This window comes from Rhinatrema bivittatum, chromosome 7, assembly GCF_901001135.1.
Source record: "Rhinatrema bivittatum chromosome 7, aRhiBiv1.1, whole genome shotgun sequence".
Classification (NCBI taxonomy): domain Eukaryota; kingdom Metazoa; phylum Chordata; class Amphibia; order Gymnophiona; family Rhinatrematidae; genus Rhinatrema; species Rhinatrema bivittatum.
The window spans coordinates 2,081,492-2,104,137 of record NC_042621.1 but is presented as its reverse complement, the minus strand read 5'-3'; the positions used below and the strand labels follow the sequence as shown (position 1 = coordinate 2,104,137).

Here is a 22,646-nt window from a genome sequence, read left to right as displayed (position 1 = left end):
GAATGAATTCCTGGTGTGTAGAGCAGTTTGTCACTTTTCTCTTTCTGCATGTCCAATATCACAGGTACCTCTCCCTGCAGTGCGGATCAATGAGAAGTCCAGGTAAGTCAGCATCTGATACTTGGACCATACTCAGACCCTGAACTTGATGTGATGAGAAGCCTTTTACATCCAGCTGTCTGGTATGTTAATTATTAACCTGCATCAAAGAGAGAGCTGTAGCAGAAAGCTGCAAAGCCACTGAAAACAAAGATATAGAAGTGGGAAATCAAATGCATGCACAGAGAAAGATACTCCCCAAAGAAATCCCATACAGCAATTGATGCCAAATAACAGCATGCAGGACATTAAACATGGCAGATTGTGAAGACTGCTTTACTGTTTCTTTAATTTTAGAATACCTCAGCATCATTAATTATGTGGAAACTGTTGAGTATCTCAGCCATATATTAAAGCCCACTCTACTGAAGGTGCAATGCGTGGTGGGGCCACTCGGTGGCGCTGTTGTGTTTCAGAGGGTTGAAGTATTGTGTGTTATTTTTTGTAACATGATAAAAGCCCTGTATATAAGATAAAAAGCCCCGTGTGCTAGATAAAAGGCCCCGCATGCATCATTAAAAGCCCTGCGTGCTAGATAAAAAGCCCTGCATGCTAGTTGTGAAGCCCTGCATGCTTATTTATACTAAATAAGGTCATGTTTCCGATTCCTATTACATCCTATTCTTGAGGATGTGTTAGAAAACTCAAGCTGTAACAGAACTTTCAATGGTGGCAATGCTGGATTCCTGCGGGAGGTCGAGGTTAGCGTTCTCAGCTATTTTTTGGCAGTGTTCGTAAGTGGATTTCTTTATCCACTCCGTAGTATTACAATTGGATCTGAACAGGATGATGTAGCATCGCCGGGCGAACAGAAACAGCAGGCAACTGAAGGAAGACAGCAGTATGGATATCATAGGTACACGCTCTGCAAATTTCTCTTTCCTTGACCTCAGCACAGGCATCACAGACAGCCAAACAGCATAAAAGGTCATCATGGCCAAAGATATGCCTTGGGAGTCCGTGAACAGGTTAGGCAGAGAGTGGCCTTTGACAGCAGCCAGCAAGCAGATGAAAACCAAGAAGCAGAGGTAGCCAAGGAGGAAGGAAAAGCCAGTGCTCAATTCATTGTGGCACTGGAGGATCAGGTAGGTCTGATTGGTGGGATAGGAACGCTGGACTCTGGGGGGATCGAGGAAGAGCCAGAAGCAGCAGATGGCGCACTGCAGCGCGGGGCCAGCACCCAGAATAATTCGGCATAGCACGGTCTGCAGCTTGGTGGGCTTCCCGAGCGGACTTGCGAAGGCGCACAAGACCCAGGCAGATTTAGCAAGAATGCTGGCCAGACAGAGAGCAAAGCTTACACCAAACACCGGCATCCGGAGTTTACACTTCCAGGTCCTGGGCTCCCCAATGAAGAGGAAAAGGCTGGCAAAGGAGCAAAGCAAGGAGGCCATGTTACAGTAAAAAACGGGACCCCCTGCAAGTTTGACAATTGGAGTGTCCTTGTGTTTGACGTAAAGGGCGAGGACAGAAATAGTGAGGGCCATGCCGGACAGTGCTAGGACCATCAGAAGCATGCTGACGGGGTCCGACCAGGACAGGTACACGGTGCTCTTCCTCCAGCATGACTGCTGCCCTTGGTGGGACCACTCATCCTGCGGACAGGACCAGCACTTCCCAAACGCTGCAAAATGAAACAAAACGAAAAGGAAGTGAAAACCCTGCTTGGGCAGGCATTTTCTAGCACTTTTCAACTTTGAGCCTATTGAGAATGACTTTATCAGATCATTTTCAGTAGGGAGAGGCGCCAATCGGTGAAATTCCTATAGAAGTCATCGGGCCTCCGGGCAGACGGAAGGACAGATTGATGCAGCCCCCAGGCTGTTTATTGTTTTGGTTTTTTTTAACAAGAGTTGAAAAGCACTAAATAAAGCACAGATTCTATAAACACAAAAACACAAGATTTCCTGCTCAGGCATACATTATTTAGTGATGCGTGACATCACCATATCCTATAAGGTTTCATGTGCTCACAATATAACCTACATTTTTCTTCAAAATATCTCATACTGCATCCTTGCAAGCCAGATACTTCCATAACCCGAGTACATATTTCTTTTTTTTTTTTTTTTATGTCATCTGCTTTTCATATGATTCACTGCAAACACATTGTTGAAGTGAGCCACAGTCCTATGCATTTCTGAGTGACCATATCACCTTTCACAGGTTCTTTTGTCCTTCCTTAGCTCTGCTGCGCCATGATAAAGCTGTCAATGTTATAATGCCAGTGACTTGGAAGTCAGGGATAGAGAGCACAGGACAAATTGTACTTTTGCATAGCAAATGAAGACCATGCACTGTCTCACTATTTTGAATTTTTCCCTGGTTAGGACCTACAAAATACACAGGCGAATTCCGCACCAAAACAAGCCCAGAATCCACCTTTTCAACAATGTCCACTTTTAGATGCATAGATCTTTTATAAGTAATGGCCACTGGGTATGTTCACATCACTCTGGTCCCTATTTCTCCATCATGCAGAAACACAAGTAAATGCATCACTTCTTATTGCCTTTATAGAAAGGACACCAAGGCCAGCCCAGTTGCGTCCTTCCTTGCTAGATCCATGCAAAGGAACTCGCTCCCATTGCATGGAGGAGCACAGCACAGCATACCTGAGCCATTGCTGTAGGTCCCGGGATCACACGCTTTGCACTCATAGCAGCAGTGCTGGGGGAAATGAGGATGGAGCTTGCTCCTTTCTCCAGGGCTGCAGCTCCGAGGGCAGTAGGAAGTCAGCATCTATAATAGGAATATGTAATTATTTATCACTCCAAGGCCCATGGTGCCAAATGCAAGAGGATTTTCATAGATTATTATAAATGTACCAGGAAGAATCCAAGTAGTCAAATGACTGGATTAACCAAATGCTCCCCCTCTTGGAATGCCCAGTTGGATTATTCTGCTATGGGCTGACAGGACTTCTGCATACAGCACCTTCACTTTTGTTTAATGGGCAAAAGCATCTCTTATTTTAAAACATATGTGAATGGATGTATGCTTCGTGGGAAGTGCCCCTTATTGTATGAGTGTTGCTTTGCCCAAGTTTGGGTTGACAGAGCCACTTGGGCTTGTTGGTCTCATAATCCTCTTGCCCAAATTTGCATAACTTGAAAGACATGCAAAATACAGAAGAGAAAGACCAGAATAGACGCCTCACCAAAAATCTTTTTCAAGGGAAGAAGTACTTCAGTTAATATATTTTCTTTGCATAAATCCTCTCAGCTCTAGAAATCTTTCTCTTTTTACGAATTATCAATTTCTCATAGATAGCCACATCTGGGAGGTTTGTTGATTCTGGAAGAAACAGTTTTAACCCTTGAAAAAGTCTTCCTCTGCATTCAGGCAGGCCAATCCCCCACCAGTGGGTTATACAACTCTACCAACAGATGGAGACAGAGTAAGAAGTTGATGTCATGGATATATACTCCTGCCCCATCAGCCCGCCAGTATTCTCTATATCCAGCAGATGGTGGAAGATGTAGTAGGCCAGATTGACAAACTAAAGAGCAGCAAATCACCTGGACTGGATGTTAAAAACCCAGGGTTCTGAAGGAACTAAAAAATGAAATTTCAGATCTATTAATTAAAATTTGTAACTATCCTTAAAATCATCCATTGTACCTGAAGACTGGAAGGAGGGCAATGTAACCTCAATATTTAAAAAGGGCTCCAGGGGCGATCCGGGAAACTATAGATCAGTGAGCCTGACTTCAGTGCTGGGAAAAATCGTGGAAACTATTCTCAAGATCAAAATCACAGAACATATAGAATGACATTGTTTAATGGAATATAGCCAGCATGGATTTACCCAAGGGAAGTCTTGCCTCACAAGTCTGCTATATTTTTTTGAAGGGGTTAATAAACATGTGGATAAAGGTGAACTGGTATATGTAGTGTATTTGGATTTTCAGAAGGCATTTGACAAAGACCCTCATGAGAGGCTTTTAAGAAAATAAAAAAGTCGTGGGATAGGAGGCGATGTCCTTTCATGGATTACAAACTGGCTAAAAGATAGGAAACAGAGAGTAGGATTAAATGGGCAATTTTGTCAGTGGAAAAGGGTAAACAGTGGAGTGCCTCAGGGATCTGTACTTGGACCTGTGCTTTTCAATATATTTATAAATGATCTGGCAAGGAATAAGACGAGTGAGGTCATCAAATTTGCAGATGAAATAAAATTATTCAGAGTAGTTAAATCACAAGCAGAAGGTGATACATTACAGGAGGACCTTGCGAGATTGGAAAATTGGGCATCCAAATGGCAGATGAAATTTAATGTGGATAAGTGCAAGATGATGCATATAGGGAAAAATAACCCATGCTATAATTACACAATGTTAGGTTTCATATTAGATGCTACAACCCAAGAAAGAGATCTAGACATTGAAATAGTCTGTTCAGTGTGTTGCGGCGGTCAAAAAAGCAAACAGAATGTTGGGAATTATTAGAAAGGGAATGGTGAATAAAACGGAAAATGTCATAATGCCTCTGTATCGCTCCATGGTGAGACCGCACCTTGAATACTGTGTACGATTCTGGTCGCCGCATCTCAAAAAAGATATAATTGCGATGGAGAAGGTACAGAGAAGGGTTACTAAAATGATAAGGGGAATGGAACTGCTCCCCTATGAGGAAAGACTAAAGAGGTTAGGACTTTTCAGCTTGGAGAAGAGACGACTGAGGGGGGATATGATAGAGGTCTTTAAAATCATGAGAGGTCTAGAACGGGTAGATGTGAATTGGTTATTTACTCTTTTGGATAATAGAAAGACTAGGGCGCACTCCATAAATTTAGCATGTGGCACATTTAAAACTAATCTGAGAAAGTTCTTTTTTACTCAACGCACAATTAAACTCTGGAATTTGTTGTCAGGGGTTGTGGTTAGTGCAGTTAGTATAGCTGAGTTTAAAAAAGGATTGAATAAGTTCTTGGAGGAGAAGTCGATTTCCTGCTATTAATTAAGTTGACTTAGAAAATATCCACTGCTATTACTAGCAATGGTTACATGGAATAGACTTAGTTTTTGGGTACTTGCCAGGTTCTTATGGCCTGGATTGGCCTCTGTTGTAAACAGGATGCTGGGCTCAATGGACCCTTGGTCTGACCCAGAAAGGCATGTTCTTATTCTTCTTCTTATGACCACGGTCCAGTCTGGGGGAATTTCCAGTCAACCGTAATGGTTTCAGAGACTCTCCTTGCTTTGTTTTACACATTGACATTCTCGGGACACATAAGTCTTTGCAGACTGTGTTAGAACATGATAGAAGGTTCTGGACGCACTTGTAATTGACAACTTGCTTATCTGCTTGCTTACTTGTCTACTTATTTGGTTTCTTACTTCCTTACGTGATCGATATACCTACCTCTATCCCCTTTATTGAGAACTGCTGACAGCAGGGTGGGAGGGTGGGGAAGGGGGAAGGGACAAGGGGGGGAGAAAAAGTTAAAAGTTACCTGTTTTTTTCTGTTTCTGTTCCTTCACTTATAGGACTGAAGCTCTTACCTTACTTCAACTGTTGTGGATGTGTTCCAATGCTTACACAGAAACCAAACACTGTATATTCTAAATGCTTTGACGGATCTTACATATCCTTTGGAAATAGCTAATTTGTCTTTACATGGACCATGTTACACTGTATATTGTTTCTCTTGAAAATTCAATAAAAATATATTAAAAAAAAAAAAAGTTTGGATAAGTTCTTGGAGAATTCCATTAACTGAAATTAATCAAGTTGTCTTAGGGAATAGCCACTGCTATTACTGGCATCAGTAGCATGGGATCTACTGAAAAACTGGTTCTTGTAGCCTGGATTGGCCACTGTTGGAAACAGGATGCTGAGTTTGATGGACCCTTGCTCTGATTCAGTATATGGCAACTTCTTATGTTCTTATGCATTTCCTTACTGGGGATTGTCTGTAAAGGAGAAATAGAGGAAAACAGAGTATCGACGGGCTGAGTATATAGCACCGCTTGCTTCCTGAGGTGATACTGTTAGGTCCCTCCCTCAGTTGAGATCCTTAATCCGGTAACCTTGTTCTGGCATGGATTTAAAAAAAAATAAAAAATTAACAGTTGCAGGTCAAGAGAGGCTCAGTGGTGAAGGCTTTCACCCTCTCCCCCTGTAGCCAGGACCTGTAACCAGGGAGGGCTGTGCTCAGGTAAAATTTCAATGTAAAAAATACATTTAAAAAAAAAATGGAGTTAGTAAGGCTACTTCCTACCTGGGCCTTCTCCTTGGCATTTGGCATCTCCCGCTCACATCTCTGGAGAGTTTTGTGAGTGTGGAGGCAGTTCAGGCATGGTGGGTTGGGCCCCACTCTCAGATTTCCTTTCCGGGCCATGTGGTAGGCTGGTGTAGTTCTTTCGCACGTTTTTATATGTGACGGCGTGCAAGGCTTCATGTTTCTTTCCCCTCCTGGATGTGATTCAGGGATTGATTGACCTTGAATGGAGTGCACCAGAGGCAACCATTAAAGGGGGGCATGCCTTGGCAGGTTTATACCCGTTGGATCCGCAGGACAGAGAGCAGTTGCGTTTCCCAAAAGTGGACGCAGTAGTGTGCTCGGTCACTAAGCTAACCAGCATCCCGGTGGAAGGAGGGGCAGCTCTAAAGGATGCTCAGGATAGGAGGATTGAGGCTGTCCTTAAGTAAGCCTTTGAGGCCATGGTGATGAATTTGCAGATTGCTTCTTGTTGTGCCTTGGTGGCTCGAGCTACCTTTTTTTTTTTTATAGTCACATTTTGTATTAACAAGCTAGTCATTCGCTTAACAGATACAAATAAAAGAGTAGTTGTATACAAAAATAAAATTCAGACATTAAAGATAATGGCCCCCAGAAGTGGTTCTGCTTTCTGGTGGGACCGAAATATGAACAACATAAAAGGAACTTCAGGCAGACTAGCATCCCCACCCACCCCCCACCCACAATAATCAAGAATTCGAGTCATGAACAAATATATATATAGATGAAATCAGTTACAGACCGTAAGCACCAAAAAGCAGCGTGATTTGAAAGAGCAACACATCATGAGTCTCAGGAGATAAAAAATGAGTACAAGTTTACTCTATAGACAAGTCATTGAGTATAAGACCCCTCGCCACGGGTGAGAGTGAGGAAAGATACAGCTCCCAACATTTCAGAAACAATCGTTTGGGTTGAAACCATTCTATTTTTGCAATAACTTTGTCCAGTATACATGTGTAGTGAACCATATTACGTAATTGCATAAGAGTAGGAGAATCTTGTGAAAGCCATTTTTGTAAAATACATTTTTTTGCTAAGCGAAACCACCATTTTACATGGGTACTATGAAAAGGATGCCCCTACTGTCATCCCAGAGGAAATCATTGACATGGTATGCAAAACGGATACCACATTGAGTTTGGAGATAACTATGTACCTGTCGCCAAAACTGTATGATATGTGGGCAAGTCCAAAATTGATGCCCTATCTTACTGCGAGGGGTCGCACATTTAGGACAACAACCTGTTCCCCCAGAACCCAACTTACTGAAGCCATATAAAAACGATGTAGGAATTTAAATTGCAGTTCCTGGAGGGGGTCGACAAAGACAGAGACTGTGCCCTGGCAAAACTCTGCTTATAATAAGACGAAGTCATGAAGGCTCCCAAATCCCTGTTCCAGCCTGCCACCACAGTATCCCAACTCGGGGGAGAGTTATATTTACCAAGCAGCTTATACCAAAAAGAAAGCCTATGGCGAGTTGGATCATCCATATCTAAATAATCCGACAGGAGTTCCCAAGCATGGTCGTGTGGATCAGGTAAAGATAAAAAACGGATATAGTGGCAGGCCTGCAGATAAGCATAAAAATGTTGAGATGGAAGGGCATATTTTTCCTGCAAATTATGAAAAGAGTAAACTACATTATCATCATCAACTAGATGCACCAAAGATTTGATTCCTTTTGCATACCATTCCCTAAAAATGCGATTGTGCAATCCCGGTGGGAAATCTTTGTTACCCAAAAAAGGCAAAAAATGGGTGACATTCCTTGAGAACTGTAGGCAACGGCATGCCCAGCGCCAAGCCAGATATGTCGGCTTAAGCAGCACACTATGACGTAGATGACAGGGGAGTACCAGGGGCGTTTTGTGAAGGAAATAAGAAAGCCGTAGCGGCTTAATCTGAAGGTGTTCTATCCACAAGGGGGTATAATACGTAGTGTCCATAAGCCAATCCACAGCATGGCGTAACTGACATGCCATATTATAAGTTTTTATGTCGGGTAAGTTCCAACCCCCTTGTTTCTTTGGTAAACAAAACAGTTTGAGAGCTATATGGGGTTTTTTACCCTGCCAGAGAAGCTTACGCATTTGGACATCTATGTCCCACAATTCACGCTTCGACCAAAGGACGGGAAGCAGCTGCATCGCATACAACCATTGGGGGAGAATCATCATTTGATAAAGTGCAATTCTACCCACCAAGGTCAGCGGTAAGGTTTGCCAGGGTTGGACCAATAGATTCGTTTTCCAAAGAATAGCTTTAAAATTAAGGGATTGTGTCAAGGCCGGTACACTAGGTAATAGAACCCCAAGATATTGGATATAGGGACTGGCTTGTGGTATAGGGAAATCCGAGGGAACCCAAGTCTGGGAGTTCGGCACAGTGAACAAAACAGCTGATTTCCCCAGATTTAATTTAAAACCCGTCAAGGAGCCATATGTATGTACTTTGTGCATCAAGGCCTCCCAGGAAGTTTGCGGGGAACCCAAATGTACGAGTAGGTCATCTGCAAAAGCCACCAGTTTATATGGTGCTGGTTCACCAGGCCGAGGAGCTATTCCTGTGATTAAACTGTTGGAGCGGATATGAGTCAAAGGCTCTAGAGTGAGGACAAAAAGGAGAGGGGAAAGCGGGCAAACCTTGGCGAGTTCCCCTATTGATGTGAAAAGGGGCCATTAAAGTGCCATTGACCATAACAGAGGCAGTTGGGTGACAATAAAGAGCTTGAATGACCGAGTGGAAGCATCCAGTTATACCTAATGATTCAAGGACAGTAAACATAAATGGCCACCCAACTCTGTCGAAGGATTTTTCAGCGTCAAAGCTGATAAGCATAGAGGGTATGTCTTGCCAGTGACACGTTTCCAAAGATGACAAGATTTTTCGTACATTGGTGGAGGAACTGCGATCCTTAACAAAGCCAACTTGATCTTCTCCAATCAATGTGGGCAAGAAACGAGATAACCTATTCGCCATTATTTTAGCTAACAATTTAATGTCAAAGTTTAAAAGAGAAATTGGTCTAGAAGAGTCAGGTAAAGTAGGGTCCTTATTTGCCTTGGGTATAACTGTGATATAGGTCAGATTACAATACAAGGGAGAATGAGGATGAGCAATAAGGTCATTGAGCATATCTTGCAAGGGCACCACTATATGGGGCATAAGTATTTTGTAAAACTCAGCCGGGTACCCGTCAGGGCCCGGGATCTTTAAGGATTTAGCTGCTTTGAGTACTGCCTGGATTTCTGAGACATGTATAGGCTGGTTAAGGTAGTCTAATTGATCTGAAGACAAGCTAGGGAGGCTGGTATGAGCCAGATAATCTTCTATAGCCACTTGGTCCACCTGTTCAGCTTGATAGAGCCGATGATAGTAATCACAAAACACCTTCCCCATGTCTCGATCATCAGTGACAAGGGTACCCGCAGAGGATCTCATCATAACAATGTGCGTCTTACCCCCCCAATTCTTTGTCATATTAGCTAATAGGCATCCTGGCTTACTCCCATAATGATAATATTTTGAATTGGAATAGATTGTGGACTTTTTTGCCCTCTCCTGTAAGAGAGAATTAAGTTCGTACATAACCGCATTAAGGGTGGATCTAGTTGCCCCAGAGGGCGTCTTTTCAAAGCGATGCTTAGCGTTGCGCAATTGAGTCTCAAGATGACTGATCTGTCTCAGCTGTGCCTTATTTTTGTTCGCTGTATAAGCTATAATGTCTCCCCTAAGGACAGCTTTCGCTGTTTCCCAAAATAGCAAAGGCTGAGATTTGTGCTGTGCATTAGTGTCCGTGTACGCTTCCCATTTCTGAGCAAGAAAAGTGCGGAAGTGGACATCACCATACAAACGGCGAGAGAATCGCCAAAGCTTGGGAGTAAGTGGTGAGTTGCCCACCTGAAAGTCCACCATCACTAAGGCATGATCTGTGATCTCTAAAGGACCCAGGTTAGTACGAAGTATACGTGCAAAATTAGTGTCCTGAGTAAGAATGTAATCAATCCGAGACCCAGTGCCATGCGCTCGAGAGATGTGAGTGTATTCAATATCATGAGGGTGAAGTGTCCTCCACACATCACTCATCCCAAGCGCATGACATACCTAGGAGACCCCCTTAACGGGAGAGTCACCAGATCCGGCACGTTTGGTGGTTCTATCTTGTGCAGGGTCCACGAGCTACCTTTTTATCTTTCGCAAGACTCTGGTGGTGCCCTTTCAGTGAAAGAACCGGGGGCTGTCTTCTTGGCTGATGTAGGATGTGACCTGGTTCACACAGCCGCCAGAGGAGTTGCTTTCGTAATACCAGCTAGACAGCAACTATGGCTGAGTAATTGGTTGGCTGACACTGTGACTAAGTCCAGTCTCACTGAGCTGCCCTTCAAGAGTTCCCTTTTGTTTAGCAGTGAGTTGGAAAAGATGGGGGGAAGCCCAGGTCCCTTGTTTGCCAGAGAATAAGAAGCTAGCTTATTGGCTGTTTTGGGCAAGTGGCCGCTCTCGTGAATATAGGCAATTTTGTCCTTATAGGGAAGCTTCTTCTCAAAGATCCTGTTCTTTTGGTAGGTCTCAGTCCTTTTGCCTCAGAAGGCCTTGGAAATATGTGGGCTCCGGGGTGGAGCCTCTCGATCTTCTCAATGAAGGACTGAAGAGGGGCAGTGGAGCATTAACTGCTTGGAAGCTCGGGCAGTTCGTCTAGCATGCTTGCAGTTCACCAAGTGTCTAGAGGCTCGAGCAGTCCATATAATGTCCGACAGTGCAACAACAGTGGCCTACATCAGTCAGAGTAGAACCAAGAGTCAACAGGTGTCAAAGGAGTTGGATGCGCTCATGGTGTGGGCGAAGCAACATCTGCTAAGCATTTCCGCCTCTCACATTGCCGGAAAGGATAATTTCAGAGCTGACTTTTTCAGCAGGAAGAACGTTGACTCAGGCAGTGGGAATTAGTGGATGAAGCTTTTCAGCTCATTGTGGATTGCTGGGGCTGAATGTATCTAGATTTGCTGGTAACATCTGACAACACGAATGTTCCACAGTTTTTCAGTCGCAGATGGGACCCAAAAGCACTGGGCATCGATGCTTTCATTCAGGTGTGGCTGCTGAGCATCCTGGCCCCTGATTGGCAGGATTATTCGGAAGATTGAAAGGCAAGCCGACACCATCCTTTTAATGTCTCCAGATTGACCCTGGAGGCTGTGGTATGCTGATCTGCAGAGACTATGGTAGACAGTCCCCTCAGGCTACTGCCTCAGAAGGATCCCTTGTGGCAGGGACCCATTCTACACAATAATCTGGGTCAATTTTGATTATGATTTGGCCATTGAGAGAGCTAGGTTGTTGAAATGTGTTTTTTCACCTGCCATGATTTCCACTTTGCTTTGGGCCAGGAAAATTTCTACATCTCTGGCCTATATTACAATTTGGAGAGTTTTCAAGCCTGGTGTATTGAGCGAGGTTCTCAACCTCTCAAGGTGGAGATTCCCTTAATTTTGGATTCTTACAGGATGGATTGCATAAAGGACTGGCCCTTAACACCTTGAAGGTTTAAGTAGCAGCTCTCGCTTATTATAGGGGGGAGAGTCAATGATGACCCTTTGTCTTCCCATTCTGATGGGTTCTTGAAAGGAGTTAAGCATCTTCATCCTCCTTTGTGGTTTCCGGTGCCTTTGTGGGATCTTAATCTAGTCCTGGAGTTCTTGGCAGGTTCGACCTTTCAGCCACTGTGTGGCATTTCCTTGCAGCTGCTTATTTTGAAGACAGTTTTTCTGGTGGTAATCTGTTCTGCATGTTGGATTTCTGAACTGCAGACCCCTTGCTTGCCGTGAGCCTTTTCTGCGTATGACTCCAGGAGTGGTACAGCTTCGGACTGTGTCCTCTTTTTGGTTTCTGAATTTCATTTGAATTAGTCCATTTCCTTGCCTACCTTGGATAGGGATAGAGATGAAAGTGAGTATCATCTTTTGCATACTTTGGACATCAAGCGACATTTGCTGCAGTACTTGGAGGTTACTAAATCTGTCTGGAAATCTGATTGCAAGTTTGTGCTCCATGGAGGCATGGGTAACTATAGCCCACTGGGTTAAAGAGGATATTATGGCCGCCTATGTGGCTGCAGAGATTCCTTTGCCGAAGTAGATTAGACCATATTCCACGAGGGCTCAGGTGGTATCATGGGTGGAACTTCGATTACTATCATCTGTCAAGATTTGCCGAGCAGCAACGTTATCATCATTGCACACCTTTTCTAAGCATTACTGCTTGGATGTTCGGGCTCGGGAGGACGCTGCGTTCAAGCAAGCAGTATTGCTTGGACTGCGGGCAGCCTGCCATCCTGTTCAGGAGTAGCTTTGGTAGATCCCACTGGAGGGGATTGGCCTGCCCTCAGTAGAGAGAGGAGAAATTACTATTTACATGATAATTTCCTTTCCTCTAATGAAGGCAGACCAATCCCCGATCAGCCCTTGGTTGTGCATTTTTACCTTTGGTTCGCCTTTCAGTACGGACTTGCTGAATGTTGTTCCTACTATTCGTTTGAAGACTGGTAAGTGCTTAACTAGCTTCCCAGTTTAGTGAATAAGTTTATACTTTTGGCTGACCTCAGTGTACCCTATTGGTTGGAAGCATGAGTGGTTGATTGTTAATAATCATTTTCGAGTTTAATCAGTTTGACCACAGTTTGGCTTTTCCAGAGAATATTGGCAGGCTGATGTTGGGGCAGGACTATATGTCCATGATGTCAGCTTCTTACTCCATCTCCATCTGCTGGCAGAGGTGCATAACCCATTGTTGGGAATTGGCCTGCCCTCATTAGAGGAAAAGAAATGATCAGGTAAGTAGTAAATTTTCCTTTCATGTACAAGTTGGATGAGCCTTTCAGATCTAATCTGATGGTTAAAGGGTTGAGTTGTGATTTCCTGTTCATTTTTTTCCTAAAAACGATTAATTGTAGTGACTATGGGTTTTCTTTAAATGGGGGAAATGATTTTGTTCCTTTTAAGCTTTTTTGAACTTGGCAAATTAGAATGCCTGCCTTTTCACCGTTTTGATACTTTTGCCACAAGACACAACTTGTAATAATTGACTATTCTGGATTAACCCAACCCATATTCCGTTTTTTTTGTGACTTGCAAGGCACATTAACTTATAAGAGAGAGTATGTTGAACGGAAGCAAGAAGCAAAGTATATGGATGGCTACATTGTCAAGATATGAACACACTTGGTCTCACCTTTCTGAGGAAGCAAGATTATTTTCAAATGTTATGTAGGACACGGTAAAGCAAGAAAAGCTAATGGAATGCATTTAAAGTCTAAGGCTCTCTAAAACAGTATGAGGAACAGCAGAATATTGGAATTTTCTTATATTGAGGGTCAGAAGATGAACCTCAAAAATAAGAACATAAGCAATACAATGTGCCATGCTGAGTCAAACCAAAGCTCCATCAAACCCAGCATTCTGACAATGGCCATTCCAGGTCACAAGAACCTGGCAGATCCCAAAAAAGAGATTCAATTCTTGTTGCTCATTCCCAGTGATAAACAATTAATTTTCCAAGTCAACCAAGCTAATAATGGTTTATGGACTTTTTCTCCAAGAACTTGCCAAAACCCCTTAATTGGTTGTAATCTAGTGTTGAGCATTTTATTTCCTGGTGAAAATGTTTGAAAAAGTATCTGGGTACCATGGAGCCCTGGATAGGTAGCCTAGGCTGCAGGTGCATGTTGAGGAAGAGAGGGGATAGCTGGGAGACGTGATGAGACTCCTCATGTCTCCTCATTCCCATAGCTCAAAAGGAAGACAAAACTGTGCTGCCAAGGGACTCCACGGAAGGGAATTCACTTACTGTAATGGTCTCCCCATCCTGCACCTTCACAGTCCTTGCAGCAGAATCATAGGACTTGCCCTCTGCTCTTTCCAGATCAATGTCCACCTTAAGAAGTTTCATCTCGCCATCCTTGCTGGCCTTCCAGTAGTAAACTTCAAACAGTTCATGGTTGTCTGGCACTAAGGGGGAATAGTTTGCAGTTATGAATTTCTGGTACTGTCAGGAGAAAAAAAATAGAATAAAAGAAGGTTAGTTTTGCCACAGTTACACCTTGGTAAGAACTGAAGTATTACACTACTGTGTAATCACCCTCTGTCCATCTCTGGAGACAGTGGGATCTTAAGGTTTAGATTAGTGACCAGGTTAGGGTCAACTGAAAATTTGCCTGCAGGTAACCTGTGAAAATTAGCTAGTTATCTTTGTCACTCAGCAACTCTTTGAAAATGGACCCCTTTATGTTACTTCTAGATTAAATTAAGAAGCTGAGACTCAGTACCTCGTAGAGAAGCATGCATTGCCTTTGTTTGATATTACATTCTAAGGTTGGATTTGATGACATGAAGTCAATTCCTGGAATTAAAATTGTGGTTGATTAGCGTGTTTTGTGCAGGCAAACTAGTCAGATATATTACTATCTGCAGTCTACATAGGTTCACTATCACTGACCAGTTTTCATGCCTCTGAACTACACAGGATGTTGTACAGGTGCAATAAATGTTTCTCTATGGATACTGCTTTCCTTTCCTCACAAAGTTGAGGTATTTTTTAAATAAAAAGTAGTATGTGCATTCAGAGTTATACCTGGACTCCACTAAAGTGAGAACCATTGTGTGGGAGGGATGGGTGCTGTGCTCGGTACATCTCTTCTGTTGCTAGCCCAAGCTTATTAACAAATGAATATATGATGAAGTTGGTATCCATTTCAGCTAATCTGGTCAGGCATGATCTGCAGATGTTAGCCGGACTTTCTGGGCATTCTTCAGACTTGGGTAAAGTGAAATAGCCAGCACTGGTGTTGATTGGCACAATTGTATTCAGGTTCTTGCAGGGTTTCATGTATCCAGCATTGACTGCACACGGATAACAGATCTTCTGGAATAAAGAAGCAGCTGTTGTGTTTCCAAGGCCTTGCCTACTCTTATCCAGCAGGTACTTGAGAAATCCAGGAACTGGGCGGGACTTTTTGCACATAGATAAAATTCCATGGAAATCCTTAAACATCAGTTCCTCTAGGTGAAAAATGTTATGTATGCAACAATGGATGATCTGTTTGCCAGTAATGGGTGCCACCTCCTGTTTGTCCATTGCCCCTTTCATGTACCATAAGATAGTAAAAGTGTCAAGAATAACTGTCACATTTGATTGTGAAGAACTGATCTTTTCAGCTGAGAGCTTTCCATTATATTTACTATGATGTTTAAATTCCATGCACACCTCGCTCCTGTCGCTCTTGTCAAAATCCTCAATCAAATCTGTGAGGTCGGAGTCATAAATGTGCATAAACCCAACAAGATTCCAGTGGAAGATCTTCAGCAATGACATAAGGCTCTCGAGAGCACCTTCATAATTTCCTTTGAGCTGCTTCTTATAGATGGTGATTAGGTCATCAATTTTAACCTAGGAGAGAAACATCCAGTGTTACTCCAGTTTGTACATTTAATCAGCAGTACCTTCTATTTGAAGAAAACTAAACAGCAGCCACCAGGGCTATTTTCTTGAGACAGGCTTTGTTTTAGGGAAAATATGTGTTTACTGAGATATTAACTGGGAAAGAGAAGAAAGTTGTCCTGGTCTCATTGAAATGGACAAAAATAATTGTACCCAACACAGAAAGTGCAGACTGGCATTTTGTTCCTATCACATCTTTTCAAGAGATACTTTACTTTCCATCTTAATTTTTCACCCCAAAGCTCATTCAAGCAAATTATCATTGACCCATTGATGTTACAGTTTCTCATTAAAAATTCATTTAAAAGTGCTATTAATTTTGCAATACTTATGCAAGAACGTGCCATTGTTTTTCATGTTAATTGTGAAACGTTGTGCCGAAGCTTGAAGATTTATATAACATGGTTGGGAAGAAATGTTGTACACAATGCGTGAAGTTATTTGTGCCAGAAAAACTTTCCTTTGTGCACATTGTTAATTTCTCTCTATCACTCAAGCCCCTGGTCATCTATTGGTCGCTTTTGACATTGCAGCTAATATGAAATCTATGTATTTACCATTGCCACCATTTTGGTGTTACTCGATCACTGCTCTTATCACACCAGGCTGTTCCTGTTTCCAGACCACTTTTGGTTTGTGGCTATAAGCATTTCCCCAGAATTATTACTACTAAACATTTATATAGTGCTACAATGTGTATGCAGTAAAAGAGAGACAATCACTGCTCTGTAGAGTTGACAATCTAGAAATCTAACAGACATGACCAGACAGATGTATGGAGAGAATCAGGGGCAACATTTCAAGTCTCAGGTATTGCCTGGGCAGTCCTTCTTTTTAACCCTCCAATATTCCTTCTTCCAACTTAGAACCGATCTATTGGTTACTCTGTCCTTCCTTCTCTTGACCTTGCATTTTGTCATTATTGCCGTCAAGATGTTTACTTAATAAGCATCATCTAACCAACACGTTATCCATCTTCATTGCCTTTGCTATGTAACTTTCACCCCCTCCCTCGTTACCTGTGGTACATTTCGTAATGGTGAAGAGGAAAATAGTTCTGTGCCATGAAAAAATATTGTCACAATGGTTTGAAGACCTTGTGTGTGATTCTTTTCAATCTCTTCAAGTATTTTGTTTGGACAGTCAGATGGTTGCTCACAAGTAGTCACCAATTTATATCCCAAGGTGATGCTTCGACCTCTGTTGCTCTGTTCCACTGCAAACTTGAATGCGTGGGCAAAGACGTAACTCATCAGGCTGAAAAACAACCGGAAATATGGTCAGGGTTTCCCAGTATGCATTGGACTGAACTGGACAGCAGTAAAGAGTACAATGTACAATGCAAGGAGCACATTAATAACTTCTACAGCCTGTACATTCAGAATTATCACTCTGGACGCATTTTGTCCAATATCACGGCAAAATACTTTTGGGAGAAAATAGAGAGCTTTTTAAAATGTGTTGGCAGGAAGTTTAATCTTCTTGCTTTGGAGATGGTTGAAAGCAGGCCCCAATTCAAGATCTAAGTGCCCACAGGCAGGACTGGAAAGTAGTGTGGGGACCCCCTTACCTTCAGATTAGACAGTGGGGGAGGTAGAGTGCCTTTGAATTGGCGCCAGTGCACAGCCCTAAAAGCAGGTTCCCTTTGGCCCAGAATTTGGCGCTCTAGGTAATTACCTCTGTTGCTTGAGCCTATATCTGGGCCTGGTTTTTAAGGTAATCCTGTCCCTAGTGGGGTTGGGTGCAAGGCATTAACCCTCTATATTGTACAGGTTCTCGAGCTCAGCCAAAAGGCCAAGAGAGGGCTGACCTCAGCTCTCGACTCGGATGCTACACTTGAATCTTAGCTACTAGCAAAAAATGAAGAGCTTTTCTTATTTAACCAGTCCCATTGCTGAAGATATCCATGTTGTATAGGCTGGAGAAAACTTCATTCGGATCCTTTTCTGACCCCCATGCAAGATTCCCCTCAGCTTTCCTTTCCGTACGTCATGAGATAGTGGCCAGTGGCCAGGCAACTTTTAATGTTAGCTTGATGTCACAAAGAGACCAGAGCACACATGAAAGCAAATTCTTAGTGAGATGGACCTCCTGTACTCTTGATAGTTAAAACAAAACTTTAAGTGCATTCTTATTTATCAGCCAGGATGATAAATAATCATCCTTATTTATCTGCAGGATGGTGTGCCACCCTTGCCCTTATCAGTGGCAAGGGTGGCACACCATCCTGCAGAGAACCGGGGTTTGATTCCTGGGTCAGGTCTTCTGCTCCCAGAGTCAAATGTGATCGGGAAGGCTGAGGCGGCAGCCCCTGGTGGGTGGGAGCTATAGCCCTTGTGCAACGGAAATACCTAGTGGCTAAATTTAAGCCCCACACTCTCAGGGTGCTGAAAGGAGCCCCAATGGCCCAGGACTCTCAATGGCAATAACTGGGCTAAGTGAGTTGGGAGGGAGGATATACTGAAAATTGGAGCAGGATCCCCCGCTAATTGTAAATGAAGGCTCATAGTGCTGTAGATGGTGCAGACCAACTAAGCAATCAAATAAACCAGGAGAATGTGCAGGTCGGATAAATTCAATGTCCACACATAATTTTGAGTAAGGAAATGTATTCTTTTGAAACGGCAACTCCACAGTGTTATAACAGTGGCACGCACCCGTATATCAAAAGATAAATAAACAAAGAATATTTAAACAAAATTAATAGTATGATTTTAAACAAAGAAGACATATTTAAAACAGTTTAACAACATATTAAAAAAGGGTAAACTTATACCTGTAAACAATGTTACGTTCAGCATCACTGGGAGTGCAACGTTTTCATGAAGTCGGTGGCTATTTAACTTTAATTAAATTGGCGCGAAAAATTCAGCAGCCAATCAGAAGTGAATGCTGCGTGCCGGACGTTAAGGAACGCTACAGGAACAAGTTGTCGACAAAATGAAAGTGGAGGACCTAAAGGTGGACTCAGCAAGAGGGTAAACGCAACCGGGACGCCATGTAAAAAGTGGGAAGGCATAAGTTAGAGGAGTTTAGATTAAGTGCCTCCCGGTATGTAGCTTCGGCAATACGGAGCAAAAATATTTTTAGCAAAAACTTCATAGCAGTAAAATTTACTGGCACAAAAATTCCAACAATCAGTTCTGACAAACGGGCGTGGGAAGAAAAGAAGGTAAAGCAGTAAAGTGTAAACTCTTACCTACCACGTCCGCCTTGTTTACTATTCATGTTCTAATTTCTGACTTTTACCTACCACATCCGTTCTGCATTTACTTAGTTGTATTTGATTTGTCAGTTGTAGAACTATGCTATTTACAAATGTTAATTCATCGACATTTGTTTTTCTAAAATGTGCTTGGTGTCTTTTTAGGTCTTCCATCTATTTTTACTTTGCCGATTCCACTGTTCCGTCTCTTGACTGGCTGTGAAATTTGTATCATTTTTAGTTTTGTCTAATTCCATCATTTACATGTTGTCTTTTCAGTTGAGTTTACCGCTGTTTAATCTAAACACATTTAATTAAGGTCTTCCCACTTTCTTTCTTTTTTTCATATGTAAATAATTTTATTGTCAATCAGAACATGAACAGAACAAACAATGAACATAACAATCGAAACTTAACCAGAGGTGTACAGCGAAATTGCCTATGTATGCAAAAGTATTACGAAATGTGATTGACCAGTTTATAAACAGACCCCAACCCCCTCCCCCCCCAAACACATCTGGGAAGACATTGAAAGAATGAGAGATAGAAAGAAGAAACAAGCTAAGGAATATACATACAAGAAAGAATGTTTGGATCTTGGGATGGACGGGGAATCGGAAAAATCTGCAGAGCACTATAGAGATAGGCAGCATCGGGAAATAATCAAGGGAGGAGAGCCATGTGGTGTAATGCCCCCACATTCTTACGAATGCACCCATACGATCATTATGTACTGCAGTGAGTCTACTTAGTTGATAATATGCATGAAGCCTGTGTTGAATCTTAGCTAAACTCGGAGTGATGGTGCCTTTCCAATGTAATGCTATTTCTGACCGAGCTGCAATAAAAACTTGCAACATAAAACTTTGTGTGTCCAGAAATGGGAAGACCCAATAACACATGCCAGGGTTTAGCATCCACCTGTGTCATTATAACCCGTGATAGCCAAGCAGTCACCTCCTGCCAGACTAATGCCACCCTTGGACACTCCCACCAAATATGATAATATGTGCCAAGTTGTCCGCAGCCCCTCCAACATAAGTCAGACAGCGCAGGCCGAAATCTATGTAACTGCACTGGTGTGTAGTGCCAACGATAGAGCAGCTTATAACAGTTTTCTTGTAGGCCCACTGAAATGGAACATTTATGAGCTAATGAATAAATATTGTCCCAATCTTGTTCTTCCAACCGAAAATGAAAGTCAGTTTCCCATAACATACGGTGTCGAGGGGGCTCTGATAATTTGCCATTAAGAAGAGCATATATCTTAGAGATGACGCCTCGGAGAGTGGAAGCATTCTTACAATATTGGGCAGATTTTCAAAGGCTACGCGTGTCACCTGAGGAAATCTGCCCCTGCGCGCGCCGAGCCTATTTTGCATAGGCTCGGCGGCGTGCGCAAGCCCCGGGATGAGCGTATGTCCCGGGGCTTGCAAAAAGGGGCGGTTCAGGGGCGTGGCGGCGGTCTGGGGCGGTCTGGGGGCATGGCCGAGTGCCCTGACACAGCAGCCTGTGTCGGGGCCTGCCGCGCCAGCAGACATTCGGCGCGCGCAAGTTATGACTGCCCAGAGGCAGGCGTAATTTCCTGGATAAAGGTTAGGAGGGGGATTTAGGTAGGGCTGGGGGGTGGGTTAGATAGGGGAAGGTGGGGGGAGGCGGAAGGAAAGTTCCCTCCGAGGCCGCTCCGATTTCGGAGTGGTCTCGGAGGGAACGGGCATCACACGCAGGGCTGGGCGCGCGCAAGGTGCACAAATGTGCACCCCCTTGTGCGCGCCGACCCCGAATTTTAAAAGATACGCGCGGCTACGCTCGTATCTATTGAAATCCGGCGTACCTTTGTTTGCGCCTGGTGTGCGAACAAAAGTACTCGCTCGCGCTTTTTTTTTTTTAAATGTACCCCTATGTCTCAGAGTGTGCCTGTTAATTTTAAAGTGCCCCCACGCAAACCCCGGCGAATAAAATGATACAATTTAGCGTAGTGTAGAAAATCCACCCCAGCCAAAGAGTAGTTATGACAAATTTGATCAAGAGACATTAAGGAACCCTGCCTGATGATTCCTCCATGTGCCCAAGTTTTCCTTGTCAGGGAGTTATCAGAGATGGGATAAACTGTATTCTTGAAAAGATGGCGTCCGGTTGCGTTCACCCTCTTGCCGAGTCCACTTCTAGGTCCTCCTTCCACTTTCATTTTGTCGACAACTTGTTCCTGTAGTGCTCTTTAACGTCCGGCACGCAGCATTCACTTCTGATTGGCCGCTGAATCTTTCGCGCCAAATTGTTGAAAGTTAAGTAGCCACCGACTTCATGGAAGCGTCGCACTCCCAGTGACACTGAATGTAACACCGTTTACAGGTATAACTTTACCCTTTTTTAATATGTTGTTAAACTGTTTTAAATATGTTTACTTTCGTTTTCACTTTACCGCTTTACCTTCTTATTTTCCCTCGTCCGTCTGTCAGAAATGATTGTTGGAATTTTTGTGTTAAAAAATTTACTGCCGTGAATTCTTTGTTAAAATTTTTTTTTATTTTTTTGCATAAAGATTTTTTTGTTAAGTATTGCCGAGATTATATAGGCACTAGCTCTCATGTTAGTGCTGTATTTTTAGGTACGCCATAGAGTTGACTTATAATATTCTACATCCTTAGTTATGCCGGCCCCATTTTCTTTGTTGTCCACCTTTTGATTTGCTGTTTTTGTAACGTTATCCTTGTTTTACTTTGTAGAAGAAATAAAGTATTGTTTGTCCCTCCCGACGCAGCCTCGCGGCGAAACACGGGTCCGTGTCGGGGGACCCGCTTTGAATTATATCCTGTTATAACACTGTGGAGTTGCCGTTTCAAAAGAATACATTTCCTTACTCAAAATTATGTGTGGACATTGAATTTATCCTGCACATTCTCCTTTCTTGTGTTTTGCAGACCAACTAAGGCCAGTTCCAGTTGAGCTGGAAGCACAAAGGAACAACCACTGCCCCCTCCCAAAAAAAATCTTTGCCCAATACAAAAATTGGTGCTTTGGTATCTCTTAAGAGCATTGGTTTCTGTGGTTGCTGAGTTAATTTATAACTTCAGACTGAATAAACTGGCTTATCGCTCTCTGCATTTAGGCTGCGATCCAAGCACAGGCTCTGAGCCAGGAGCTGAGCAAGGTCCCTTGTCGGCCTTTGGGAAGAGATTAAGAACCTATACCTAATTAAACCTCCTGCAAAAACTCTTTGATAAGAGCGGAGGAAGTCAGAAGCCACACGTGCATTACATGGCTCTGTAGTGCAGATGGTTTGTTAATATGGGTCCACAGTGGTCAAACACTGTGCTGAATTACCTGCCGTTCAATAAAGTCACTTCCCAACTCCCCACTCCCGAAAATTCAGTTATCAGCCAACTTACAACAGCAGTAATAATTGTTTCAGAGCAGTTAACCCAACCTGAGATTCAATTCAAATGATTTTATCAAAATTCTCTTCTTAAAGAGATGCAATCAGCACCAGAACTGCTTACTTAAAAGTTGTGGGTTCACAGATGGAGAAGTATCCCAGGAGGTAGAAAGTTCCCTCTCTCTCTGAGATGTGCTCACACTCCTGGCTGGCAGGGTACGCAG

The 22,646-nt window shown here is 43.1% G+C and overlaps 1 protein-coding gene across 1 annotated transcript in view; it reads right to left on the bottom strand.

Annotated features, from left to right (window-relative positions):
* Nucleotides 1-743: 743 nt before the first annotated feature.
* Nucleotides 744-22,646, bottom strand: part of LOC115096074 (G-protein coupled receptor family C group 6 member A-like) — a 30,144-nt gene continuing 8,241 nt past the window's right edge. The window contains exons 3-7 of the mRNA XM_029610619.1: nt 16,861-17,098; nt 14,975-15,790; nt 14,192-14,389; nt 2,715-2,841; nt 744-1,723 (exon numbers count right to left, since the gene is read on the bottom strand). Coding sequence (XP_029466479.1) covers nt 744-1,723; nt 2,715-2,841; nt 14,192-14,389; nt 14,975-15,790; nt 16,861-17,098 — 2,359 coding nt within the window. The remainder of the gene's footprint in view (nt 1,724-2,714; nt 2,842-14,191; nt 14,390-14,974; nt 15,791-16,860; nt 17,099-22,646) is intronic.